Below are 13,477 nucleotides of genomic sequence, written 5' to 3'. Positions count from 1 at the left end.
AGGTCATACCAAACTCAGGACCCAATCTGTGCTCCTTTTATTCACAGTGACGTTCATCAAGCTGACGCAGGGACACACAAGAATGACTCTTTCCTTCACCAAAACCAGCAGTGCACAACATTCATAGTGATGAACATAAGTACCAAACAAGCACACCAAGTCTCCTGTCTCTCTGCCATGCTACAGTAGTTACAACATTCACAGTCGGCATGCACATTATTGCACAATGGCTTTGGAAACCAACATTCAACAGATTCATTTCTTTAAATACATTGCACCATCACCATAAAACTTAAATTAGAACAGAAAAGTGCAAAGGAAGGCTTCTCATTCTCTCAATCTAAACAGGAAGGAAAACCACTTCACACCGAAATGACTGATCACAGTTTTCAATCTTACTGTATGCCTGTCCTCCAAAGATTTTGTACCTTATTGACTCTGGTTTGTGTACCACCTAGAACAACCCTAAAACACAAACACACACACACACACACACACATACATACACATATATCAAAAAATAATCTGCTATTTATCCATATACTCTGTAGCAAACACTGCCCTGGCAAATGAAGAGAACACTTGAGGACGCCTTACAGAAACAGAACTGGAGTGTGTACATGTAAGTCGTCTCTGACCATATGATTGCTGAAACAGCTGCGTTTTTTTTGGTGTGTCCGTGAGTTACTCAAACGCAGGGTTAAAAACGTGACCGTCCAACTTTGGTCGGGCAGCTTGTGGCTTTTGAGGGTGATTGATACAACGCATCACTGGACTGTCCTGTCTCACTCAGCATAGTGTCATGTGTGTATCATACAGACCACATGTGAGAACATGAGTTGGGAAGTCCTTTTATGGTCTCCTGGTGGTTGCCATAGAAACCACTATTTCCTCCCTAGATGCAGTTATGGCTCACCGATATAGGCAAGGCTGCTGGTGGAAAACGTTGAGAGAGAAGCTTTGCCCAGGCGAAAACACTGCTGTGTGTTCAGGGAGGCCCGACAACATTCAGCTTCCACAGACATTGCTAGTAGATCACAGAGAGCAGGAGCATTGCACAGGCCAAAGTCAGCAGGGCACTCTTTCCCTGAGAGACTCCACTGTTCAGCTTTAGGTGATATTGAGCCAGGACCCGGCTGGCACCGTTCTCCGTGACCCGGCACTTATAGGCTCCCTCGTTCTCCTCAGACATGCTGTCTATGAGCCGGACACACTGCTGCCCCGCTGGGACACAGGCTTTCTCAGCGTCATGGTGAATCCAGGTGTACCTGGCGTGTCTGGATATAGCAGGGCAGACCAGGAACACCTGCGAGGACGGATCGACATGCCAAACCCTCTCACCACTGAGGTGTTCTCCTGAAGAGAGCGCAACATCAAGAGACAATGTCATGTTTAAAGAATGTCCTCATGTGTTTGATCTCATGAGAGCAAAGTCTACAATACAAACATAATTTAAAGGATTATGTCAAAACTGTGATGAGAAAATTCAAGATCTTCTGTGACCTGAACGTTGCATTTGTATGTAATTTCCATGAGAATTATGCAGCTGGTTGGGTCTTGCCAAGTCATAAAATTGCTAACAGCACTGCATTTGAATTAACTTCTTATGAAATTTAGGAAAAAAGCTCCATTTGGAACTCTCTGTGTTTACCATATGCATCTAAGTGTCAAATGAGTGACTGCATGGTGAAATCCAACATTTCTGGGAACATAAAAGAATCGATTCTACTCAGTACAGTTCTCATGAAAGGCCACAGGATTCTGAGAAGTGGCTGGACACTTTTGACCTCTGAGAAAAGTTTTTTTTTCTTTCCTGCTCCAGGCATTTTCACACTAACACGATGCTTTTGTTTGAAGTGCAATGGCAGGTTCTCTCAGATCACGTTGCACTGGTCGGCAGATGTGTTAAAACCATCACCATAAGCAGACACTCACCTTTTGGTTCATTCTGGCAAACCGTGGCACTTCCGTTTACAACATCCTGACGGGTGTGCCTGTCAGAAGAGATATATGAACTTGAGTGCCACTGTGCTCTGTTGTCTGGGACATCATCATTTTTGCATTTTTATGATATGACCGTTTTACGTTTTTTGTAATGATGGACTTCCTGTAACAGCTTCAGTGAGCGAGTGTCAAAGCCCTGACCGCCTCCATCACAGTGCAGGGGGGACTGAGTGGGTTACTACATGAGAAATGAGTGTACGCTGACGCATACTCAGCCACAGCTAAAATTCCCACTTAAATACCCTTCTGTGACCCTTGACGAGATCATCCTCCCCCGAGCCTGTGCACACTGTGTCAAACAGGAACTAGGAGAAAAGAGACGCATTTCTCGCCACAGGTCATAAATTAATTACAACAGCGCTCCTTATCACCTCCTTATCACCTTAACACAACACAGCTCCTCAGCACCTCCATCACATACAGCTTCTCTAAAACTGAGGGCACTGACACAGGCCACAGGACCAATACAGAAACCCCATCCTGCTTGTCGTTAGCGAGAACTCACAGAGACCACAGACCAAATTGAAAGAAAAAGAAAAACAGAGAAACCATGCACTGAAAACGGTGTCTTACCTCGTAGCCTCTGTGCATTGATGTCCATCCCAGCCACAGTAAGGGTCTCTGGCCTGGACGCAGCCCTCACAGTCATGTCCGTACAGACTGCAGCTGCTCAGGTTGATCTGGTGCACCTCAGTGTGGGAACTAACATACAGCCTTTTCTGTGTGGACAACAATATTAACATTTACACTAACACCAGACAGGACACGCAGTGTGGACGGCGACATTAACATTTACACTAACACCAGACAGGACACGCGGTGTGGACAACAATATTAACATTTACACTAACACCAGACAGGACACACAGTGTGGATGGTGACATTAACATTTACATTAACACCAGACAGGACACAAGGTGTGGACAACAATATTAACATTTACATTAACACCAGACAGAGAAGTGTCTGTGTAGGGTAAACACCGTAGATGTGATATCTTCTCAAATTTTCAAAAAACGCTTTATTGACATGGTTCTTTATACCAGCGTCACACAGCACTGACCTGCAGACAGGCTGCCAGAGCAGTGTCATTCAGAATACTTCATTAATTAATCAGTCAAAAAAGTGTTCTCTACATGAGTTTAAATAGAGCAAAATGAACGACCATTATTTCAAAAAAATGTGGAATAAAAATGACAGAAATGAAATCTATACTGCAATCAGTCAAAACCACACAAGAACATTTACATCATTTACCTTCGTGGCGACATCATGTAATGAAGATGTGACTTTACAGTACCAAGCTGTGTTTACACTCCGGCAGAAAGTGTCAAATGTATTTTGTAATACTTTTCAAACTGGGCGGGGGCATTCTGAGAACCAGAGAGGAGAGTAAAAATACACCCTCCCCACCAAACAGACATAAAAGACCCTTCATTTTGTAACTGGAGGGCAGGAGTAAGATTCTGGTCTCTGGTAAAGTCTAAAGTCTAGGCCATTTCCCTGAGGGCTAGATCATCTTTACAGATCTAAAATGAGGAGACATTGGTGAGAGTGTGGGACACAGAGGGAGGTGTAACTGTCCCGACTCACCTCAGAGCTGCCCAGGACCATGCTCTGGATGCGGGTCCCGTGTGGGAAGGTATCAAACTCTGCGATGATGAAGGCCTGGCCGTTCCCCGCCAAAATTTTGTGGATCCCTCCACTCTCTGCCCAAGACAAATCAACAAGAGAGTTTCTGTCACGCCACACATCAGAAAACTTTATCAACTACATCTCGCTACAGTCCTAACACACAGGGGCGAATGGGGACGTTTGACTGTCTCTCTCTCTTTGACCCATTTACAGGTACATATACGGTGAGTGATCAGAACTCAGGAAGCCCCAGATCACGACGGTTCATTAGAGACACGCAACAGAAAGAGCTGCTGATTCAACTCTGCTGTTTCACCTACTACATTGGGGGCTCCCCACTGTGGCGGTCTTTTTCAGATAATTCCAGGTGGTAAGGAGTTCTCCAGCATGGTGTTGGGTATGCACCAAGAAGTTAGATAAGGTGAATTTTTGCATGACTAAATGTAAATCAGATTTACATGACCTTTGCAAGTCACATTTGATGTGTGAAGTGCAGCCAGGCATCTGAAACCGAAGGCGCAGCTAAAGGCAGCGCTTAAAAAAACACAGCCTTTCTGTCTTATTGACACACATCCCTCTTTTTGAGAAATGCCTACTTGTAATTCTAACTAAGTGACTTAATGCAACAAATACAACCTTTCTGACACATTATTTCAGAAAACCAACATTTCCCAAAGTTTCCTGTTCTTTAGGTTTTGTAACCTGTAGGAAAATGAAGAAAACACTTTTGTGGGCTGTTTTCAAGAGCACCAAAAGATACTGTTTACTCCCGTGTCATGTGAGAATGAATACAGACGGTTTCAACCAGATTACACATCACTGTGAAAACCATGTGATGCTGTCACACCCTGAGCCAAATGCAAATCGTTGACCTTGGAGTATGAAGTTGGACTGAGCCTAACCAGAGAATTAAAGACTCAAACAGAGTAACCAGAGGGTATAACACTCAGACAGAGTAACCAGAGGGTTAAAGACACACAGAGTGACCAAAGAATTAAAGACTCACACAGAGTAACCAGAGAACTAAAGACTCACACAGAGTAGCCAGGGGGTTAAACACTCACACAGAGTCTAACCAGAGGGTTAAACACTCACACAGAGTGACCAAAGAATTAAAGACTCACACAGAGTAACCAGAGAACTAAATACTCACACAGAGTGACCAGGGGGTTAAAGACCCAGACACCCAGTCTCTTGTCCTTGACTGACTCTGCTCTGCTTTGACTGCAGAAAAAAAGGTTTTTGATTTTTCTCTTCACCTATTTGGATATTCAGTGCCTGAACAGTATGTTGTTGTAGTTTTGAGTATTTTGGAAGAAGTCAGAGAAACAAAGTGTCCTGAGAGGAAAATGCACAGGGACTGAAGAAAAGGGCTGCCATCTGACGCCCACTGAACCACTGAGGTAAGGGTTATAACAAGCCCGTTTGTGAAAGCACTCCAGTTTACATGCACAGGCAGGCTGAGACGGCTAAAAGAAACAAACTCTACCCCTGATGTGTGGGGTATAACTCAACGCCATGTAAGCTTACCAAACCGATGACTTCTCTAAAACTTGCACAGACCTGACAATGAGTTCTGGCTCTGAATCTGTTTACTCAGATACTTCCAACAGACTAGAAACACTGTCCTCCCAGTGTAAATGTGCCCTTTTCTCTCCTAGTTAACACAAAGCCCTCAGGTAGACAAGATGTAAGCGCTCATTAGGTTACAGAACAACAGAATGTGCAACTGAGAACAAGGGAAATCAGCTTTCTCAGCACGACGAGTCTCACAACACCAAGGGTTTACAAAACACTGAAAAACAACCTCAAAAGAAGGAAGTTCACGAGAAATGTTTCTACAGTAAAAAAAAAACATACCACAGTAAACAAGCAGTAAAAACCCATGACTGTCACAAACACTGCTGCTGTTATAAAGGGAACAATAAGCCATTTACACTTTATTTTCCTTTCCATTACCCTCCCTCGTTTTGGAGACAATTACCTGGATCTTTGCCTAGACTCCTGTTGGAAATACCATGGAGAAAATGTGATTATTACTGTCAGTTTGGTTGTTTTGTAATTAAGAACATTCAGGAGGAAGTCAACTATAGGGAGAACTGAGCATCCAGTGCACAGGTCTGACTGATTAACAACAGTCAACACCTTCAAAATCACCTTCAACAGAAAAACAAAGCCAAAATCAAAACCTCTCCAACCAGTCCAAACCAGTAGCTAAACCCTGCTGTGATCCATTCCACATGCGTTTACAGTCACGTGATACAACACCCTCCTTCCCCCTCTGTTCTGAAGGCAGGGTCTCCTGAACCGAGATGTTTTACAGAGCGCGTCCTGGAGGTACTGGTCCATGACAGGATCGCTTACCCAGTGCCAGCAGTAGGACAGTGTGCTGGGCGTTGTCCCCAACCCGGTCCACCTGGATGTGGGTGTAGCGTCGGTGGCTAACTAAAAGAGGATGGCTGGCATTCTCCCCCTTTATCCACTCCTCCAGCTCAGGCTGTTTTGCCATTAGCATCAGGTCCTGTGCAGAAAGCTGCTGACTGTCTTTAACACACTGAAAGAAAAACAAAAAACTTAAAGTCACTTTAATCAACTCATTCCGTCACGATTCAATTTTTGCATACTTCTCTTTTTTTAAATGTACTTTTAGATGACATGTCTTTCAAAGGAAACATCTGCGAATTTTTTTTTTTACATAAACAAATGTTTTTATTACTGCTTAGATAAGACAAATAGAGAGCATGCCTGACTTCCTGTCTAAGAGTGAATATATATATAGACTCTTCTCACTTCTGCCTCTATCTGAGTGAACCGTCTATATGGGTCAGCTCACACACACACACACACACATGCACACACACACACACACACACACACACACACACACGCATAGCCAACATGCTGTTTGCACAACAACATCTCTGTGCATTGCCACTTTAAAAGCAAACACTTCTGAGACAGTGTAAAAAGGAGTCTGAAAAGACTGACACCGCTCTATCACTGAAAGGCTAAATTTAACACAGATATAAAACCACAGGTTCATTTCCAATGCATCTGTATTATATTTCCTTCTGCTGACGCAAGAGGACGAATTCTCTGTAAAAAGGAACATAAATTTGTGGGAGTCCCAAACTGCGGGTTGGTTTTTCTTTTTTCATATGTTTGTATAACTTCTATATTTTACGTGTTGAGGTTAAGACCATTTAAGGCGCTTTTAGATAGTGTTCTCTTTAAACTGTGATACAACATTGCTGTGGTCAGGTTTTCTGTTCCTTTTTACTGTACTTGGTTCTGTGGCGTGCTGTTCCTCTCAGACAACATGCTGATGGACAATACCTCTCCAAGTCGTGACGGTGTATCGTTTTCCTCGGGCCGTTTGAAGCTGGACGTTCTGAAAGCAACATCGATGTCGGCCATAGTGTAAACACACACACCGCTCATGCCCCTGTGAAGACAGTCAGTTCAGCGTGTTATCTTTCTCACACACACACACACACACAGCCTCTCTCACTAGATTTGCCATGAGCAAGTGTGAGATTAAACAGTCATCTGACCAGACAGAAAACACATAAGAGCAAGCCAAGCTAAACGAATGTTTGCAGACACAACAAAACTTTTATTTACACTCTAAATTCATACACTAAACCTGAATTAGGATCTGAACCATGTTCGCTGTGCCCTTTTTATCGAACGTCTTTCATAATTTGACCTCTCCCCTTTTTTTAAAGGTTTTAAATGTCTCTAACTTTATCCTTCCCCTTCCAAACAGCTGCTTCTGTATTCTGTCCAATCACGTGTTTGTAACAGATGATTGACAGGTTGTGAAGACTCGGTCACACTGTACCAGTCATTTCTGAAGAGGGCGTAGATCTTGGTTTCACTCCAGTGTTTGGCCTCTATCACAGCCACGTCGATCAGCTCAGTAAAATATCGTCCCTGGTCCCTCTCCCCACAGGCCAGGGTGCCAGTCAGCATCGACGTCCAACGAAACTGGAGATGTGCTTTGGTCCCGCCCTTGTCAGCCTACAACATACCATTTTCACATCAGCTAAAATGTCTATTCTGTGCGTATAAAACAAAACAAGCTCATTGGAAAGATGCTCTTAAAACCACTACATAAATCACAAAAACAAAATTAAAATAGACTCAGAAATGTTGATACATGTTACAGTAAATGATATTTATGACATTTCATTTACTTTTCTTCGATGAATCGGTTTATCCTCACAGGGCACACTAAGTACTGAACCAATATTGATTAAATAAACGTTAAATGCCATTCACTCCTTTAATCTGCAGGTAGTTATTACATAAACAGTTTCTTTTAAGCCTCCAAGGACTTCACAAAAAACCACCCGGGTAAATTTCCATAGTCAAATGGGAAGAGGGGGAGAAAGATAGCCAAATGCTGTCTAGTCCAGCAGGAGAATTCTCTAACACATTCACCCTGCTGACCTGTGTTCAGAAATGGAAAGATCACGTGTGACGTAGTTATACGCTTCGCTGAGTTATAATAATAATAATATCACATATTCCATCCTGATGGAACAGAGGTTATCGAGAGGGGAATTCACACCCTGTTGCTTTTGTACTGAGATGTTTCTGCCCAGTGCTTTATGGTGCTGAGTTAAATTTCAAATACCTTAAGCCATGTGCCTACGACCATGTGCCGCTGCAGGCCGCTGCAGACTTGCAGGCCTCACTTTCACTACATTAAACCCACACCCCCCACGCCTCACAGCAGCCCGGTGACTTAAGGTCATCAGTGGGTCGTATTCGAGTCATGGCACAAACGCAGCAGAGTTTTTCCAAAGCCCCGAAGAACTCCTCTCCTGTATTCCATCACTATCGTTCCACTCAGAAACACTCGCGCCTACGCGTCTGAAGGGAAACCCACACTGTTACACTAAAGCGTAACCGCACCACTCAAGTTTCAGGTTACAATACACCTCTACCGTCTTCACTGGTTAACCAGTCATTTCACCACACTCAGCTTAACAAACAACACGCCTCTACCGTCTTCACTGTCTCATTTCACCACACTCAGTCTAACAAACAACACGCCTCTACCGTCTTCACTGTCTCTTTTTACCACACTCAGTCTTACAGACAAGGCTCCGCTGGACGGTTCCCAATGAAGTTTGGGAACGAATCGTCAGAACGCTTACCACACAGAACTGGGAAACTCTGGGGATCCAGGCCGGAGCTTTGCCATCTAAATTCTTCTCTGTGTAAAAAGTGTAAACCTTGTCCTGCAAAGGCTCCTCCCGGCCTCTGCTCGCGACGACTTTCACATACCTCTGTTCTACAGGTCAAAGAAAACGCAAAATCCTGTCATTTGTAAGCAACAGTGAGTTTGACTAGATTAGCTCATAAACAATTGTTTGCTGAGACGTTTTACTGCATATGTCACAACAATTAGTGACTGTCTTTATCTTCACTGGTTCAAATGAATTGAGACGCTCAGTCTGACCTTTCTGGCCTCCCTGCGGCCAGATGTCCATGTCTTCACCGAACCTGTAGAGACCAGTTGTCGCTGTATTGACTCCTCCATCACTCTTAGCAGAGACAGTAAAATACAAAGCACCTCCTAACAGATAAGAGACAGAGGGAAGATTATTCAACAGCCAAGCACATTTTAAAATTACACCCTACATAGACTTCACCACAGAGGAAGGTTCTGAACCTGGACCAAACTGACAGAATGAGATTTTGGGATTACATCCTGTGAGGCTGGTAACCAGACCTGGTTATGTTAACTTCACTAACGGTCTTCATTTGAACTGAAACCCCACATCTGTTCATTTATCCCATAAAAACCGTCATGTTTACTCACCAATTTGGACCGATGGTTCATTTATATTTAAACGTGTTACATCAGAACTTCTCTTCCAGCAGTTTACCAGTGAGCTGTTTGAGCTCTGGTCAGAAAACAGAGACGGTTATTAAACACAGGTCCAGCCGTCACAATATAATACAATATATTATATTTAATACGATTAATAACCAGTCATAAAAAATCCATTACCAAGCTACAGCATTTCAGTTTGCCTGGCATTGTACCACAGATATACAAGGGAAAACCATCTTCTCCCTCCCTTAAGAGTGATATGTTATAGCGACAATCCTGAAAGAATAAAAAAAAATCATTTTTAAATTATGACAGAATGTTCCAATTGTGGATTTGCAATGCCTTGGCTTATTTGCAAGGTTTGAATCATTGTTTGAATCTGCTTCTGTGCTTGTTTTTATATGACCAGTGACACACAATATATGATTTCTTAAATCAAGTCAAAAGCTTTTATTCAATTCTGCTTTTAACACCAGGTGTTGATTACTACTTTGCATGCCCGCGACCAGCTTTGAGGTCACCGAGATCCGGACCTCGGTCATTTTTTTTAGACCTAAGAATAAAACTTGAAGTTAAATACAACTGGATAAAAAAGTGAGAACTCCGTGACGAGTGCGTGTTTAATTCAGTTTAGACTTGTTTAGTGCCTGCAGCCCCTTGCATCATAAGCGCTCTCACTGCCAGCGTATGGAATTTTAGGCAGCAGCAGTGGCTTGTGTGTGAACTGGCAGCATACCATATTCGGTAAGACAAAGCAATGGTTGTTATGCCACTATCTGTAAGAAACGTTCATAACAGTAACATGGTAGAGCGTCTGCAGAAAAGGCAATTGTATGAAACGTCTTAAATATGCGTGCTCAGGCCTTGAAGGCTAGGCTGTTTTTTTTTTTTTTCATATCAGCAGGCAAGTTAACGTTTCAAACAACGCCTCTGATAAAAAAAAAAAAAAACAGCTTATGTAAGCGACGGTATCAATAATAGTACGCCTATGAAAGATTTCAAAAGCGCGTGCACAAGACTGTCTGCCTGCTCGGCACAGTCGTCCAGTAAAACCGTTGCGGTATCCCTTCACTACAGCCGATAAATCTATATGACATTTTGTTAGGTTAGGTTATTTTCTCTATATGATTTACATCCCTCTTCGAACTTGTCCAGTTGAGATGGTGTACGTTACAAGTAAAACACGTATAAAATTTGCTTCTTGTAAATAACAAAAGCTCTCTTTCTATGTATGTAATGTTTGTATGTGTTGATAAAACCTAATAACCCGCCAAGTCCGCCCCGGACCTCACTATTTGTAAATCCTGGTTACGGCCCTCCTTGGTACATGGTATTAAACGTTGCACTTACCGAATTACTTTCTTGCTTGCATTCATCCTCGAACATTGAAAGCCCCATCTGTGATAATGAAAAAGGTTCACTGGCTTCAACCTTCCGCTCCAATTAAAATGAGCAGAAATTAATCAAAGAACTGTCTGTTCGATGCTGCCAAAGTGTCAACTGTGACATTTTCTCTTACAGGTTTGACCTCGTTGCCGTTACTATCAGGTTTAATGATGAAGAGATCCTGGACACCCCCAGCGTAAATGACGGTTCTTTGGGGGTCTCTCACTAACTTCATCAGTCCGTTGGAATGTGCTGTATACCTGGGCAATGTCAGGTCTGAGGGCAAAAAGTGTGTTATTTTTATTTATACACAAGTCACTCTTGATCTACTCTTGCTTTAATGGAATATCTTGTGAAAATTAGATATTAGGTAACTTACCATCATTTGTTAATTTCACCCTCGGTCCATGGTGGACTTCAAGCAAAATCGAAGGCGCGAAAAAGAATAAAAGTGCGAACCCACACTCCTTGATAGCAACCATTATTTATTTTTTAGATCAGGAAAAAAACATACTGAAATCCGCTGGTGTTACAAAAAATATATAAAGTTGCCTCTCAGTATTATAGTGCTCCTTGTCAACCTTCAAACTTGTGACCCGCGTGATCCAGCCCCGTGTGTGGACTTGAACTCCAGATCAGATGTCACGGCTGTACTTCAGAAGGGTTTTCCTGCACGCGGAGTTTTAAATGTTTCTGAATGGATGTATCCGAAACACTCTATACTTGCCGCGTCGCTCCTCGCTTTGTGTGTGTGTGTGTCAAATATTAGTGTGAGTAGGAGGTGTCGGAGCGGTACCACCCCCCCCCTGCTGACCTAAGAAGGGATAACACGACGTATCTATCGGAGAGGAGTTGGATCAGAAAGCAATGAATACCATTACGGTGTAAAAACTGTTTTGTTTTATAAAGTGCGACATACACAGGGTGGTCAGCTGTGTATGACGTCGTCTCAAAATGAATTTTGTTGATAGTGTTTCAAATTATACACAGCCACGTGCCGCTGATCTGTGTGACAGCGGTCACATACTTTTACCGTTCTCTCCAGCTGGTAACACAATGAAACTGAAACATCACTGCCCAATTCGATCAAATGTAATTGTGATTCTCTGAGAGACGTAAACCAGCGCCGTGGAAAATAAGACATAATGGAGCTGCTGCGACACATATGTGGAGCCTTGATGGTTTATGCGTCTTGTACAAAAGACAAATTACAAAAAAGATTGTCTTGGTATAAAAGACAATCAGTGTGCAAAAGGAAAGGGTTTTTCATCTATATGTATTTTCTTTATCTATGCATATAATTGCTAAGCTCTGTAAAAAAAGAAACATTGCTTTAAGAATTGACTCAAAGTTTTGCTCACCAAGGTGACATTGAAGTAACTTTAGTAACTTAGTAACTTCATAACTTAATTTTGGCCTCTACCTGACCTTATTTACGGTCAAAGCACAACTGACCACGTGAGCTGTCTACTACTTTCGACTGGTGACGTTTGGCAAATAATAAATCGTTAAACAATAAATCAATAAAGTTAATTAACTTATTAAATAATTCACTTCAGCCAATAATCAGCTTAATGCAATTTTTGCTCTCAGGTCTGAAATATGATTCCGAAAATCTGTTAATCATTCCTATAAGGGTTTGTGGAGTTCAGTAATATATTGAAATTGACGAGGCTTTTGTGTGTGTGGTGTGCCGTGGTGCAGACTTTGAAGAAAACACAGGGGGATGGAAGAGAGAGAGAGGAGTGGAGAACAGTAACCTCTCAGCAGGGTGTCTTTATGGAGCTCACACAGTTCAGTCACTACTGAAGAGAGCTGCTTATGTATTTAATGTAGTTCATTAACCTCCGATGTGAATGAGAGCTGCCTATGTATTTAATGTAGTTCATTAACCACCAATGGGAGTGAGAGCTGTCTATGTATTTAATGTAGTTCATCAACCTCCGATGTGAGTGAGAGCTGCTTATGTATTTAATGTAGTTCATTAACCATCGATGTGAGTGAGAGCTGCTTATGTATTTAATGTAGTTCATTAACCACCGATGTGAGTGAGAGCTGCTTATGTATTTAATGTAGTTCATTAACCATCGATGTGAGTGAGAGCTGCCTATGTATTTAATGTAGTTCATTAACCACCGATGTGAATGAGAGCTGCCTATGTATTTAATGTAGTTCATTAACCACCAATGGGAGTGAGAGCTGTCTATGTATTTAATGTAGTTCATCAACCTCCGATGTGAGTGAGAGCTGCTTATGTATTTAATGTAGTTCATTAACCATCGATGTGAGTGAGAGCTGCTTATGTATTTAATGTAGTTCATTAACCACCGATGTGAGTGAGAGCTGCTTATGTATTTAATGTAGTTCATTAACCACCGATGTGAGTGAGAGCTGCTTATGTATTTAATGTAGTTCATTGACCTTCGATGGGAGTGAGAGCTGCTTATGTATTTAATGTAGTTCATTGACCTTCGATGGGAGTGAGAGCTGCTTATGTATTTAATGTAGTTCATTGACCTTCGATGGGAGTGAGAGCTGTCTATGTATTTAATGTAGTTCATTAACCACCGATGTGAGTGAGAGCTGCTTATGTATTTAATG

The 13,477-nt window shown here is 42.3% G+C and overlaps 1 protein-coding gene across 1 annotated transcript in view; it reads right to left on the bottom strand.

Moving 5' to 3' along the window:
• Positions 1-515: 515 nt before the first annotated feature.
• LOC115829432 (semaphorin-7A) overlaps positions 516-13,477 on the bottom strand; it is a 13,970-nt gene continuing 1,008 nt past the window's right edge. The window contains exons 2-14 of the mRNA XM_030793541.1: positions 11,010-11,152; positions 10,841-10,888; positions 9,668-9,766; positions 9,476-9,560; positions 9,113-9,229; positions 8,808-8,944; positions 7,484-7,662; positions 6,976-7,084; positions 6,004-6,193; positions 3,598-3,713; positions 2,578-2,723; positions 1,936-1,994; positions 516-1,356 (exon numbers count right to left, since the gene is read on the bottom strand). Of these exons, the coding sequence (XP_030649401.1) occupies positions 1,028-1,356; positions 1,936-1,994; positions 2,578-2,723; positions 3,598-3,713; positions 6,004-6,193; positions 6,976-7,084; positions 7,484-7,662; positions 8,808-8,944; positions 9,113-9,229; positions 9,476-9,560; positions 9,668-9,766; positions 10,841-10,888; positions 11,010-11,152 (1,757 nt within the window). The 3' untranslated portion in view covers positions 516-1,027. The remainder of the gene's footprint in view (positions 1,357-1,935; positions 1,995-2,577; positions 2,724-3,597; positions 3,714-6,003; positions 6,194-6,975; positions 7,085-7,483; positions 7,663-8,807; positions 8,945-9,112; positions 9,230-9,475; positions 9,561-9,667; positions 9,767-10,840; positions 10,889-11,009; positions 11,153-13,477) is intronic.

This window comes from Chanos chanos, chromosome 2, assembly GCF_902362185.1.
Source record: "Chanos chanos chromosome 2, fChaCha1.1, whole genome shotgun sequence".
Taxonomy (NCBI): Eukaryota; Metazoa; Chordata; class Actinopteri; order Gonorynchiformes; family Chanidae; genus Chanos; species Chanos chanos.
This window is presented reverse-complemented; position numbering and strand designations above follow the sequence as displayed.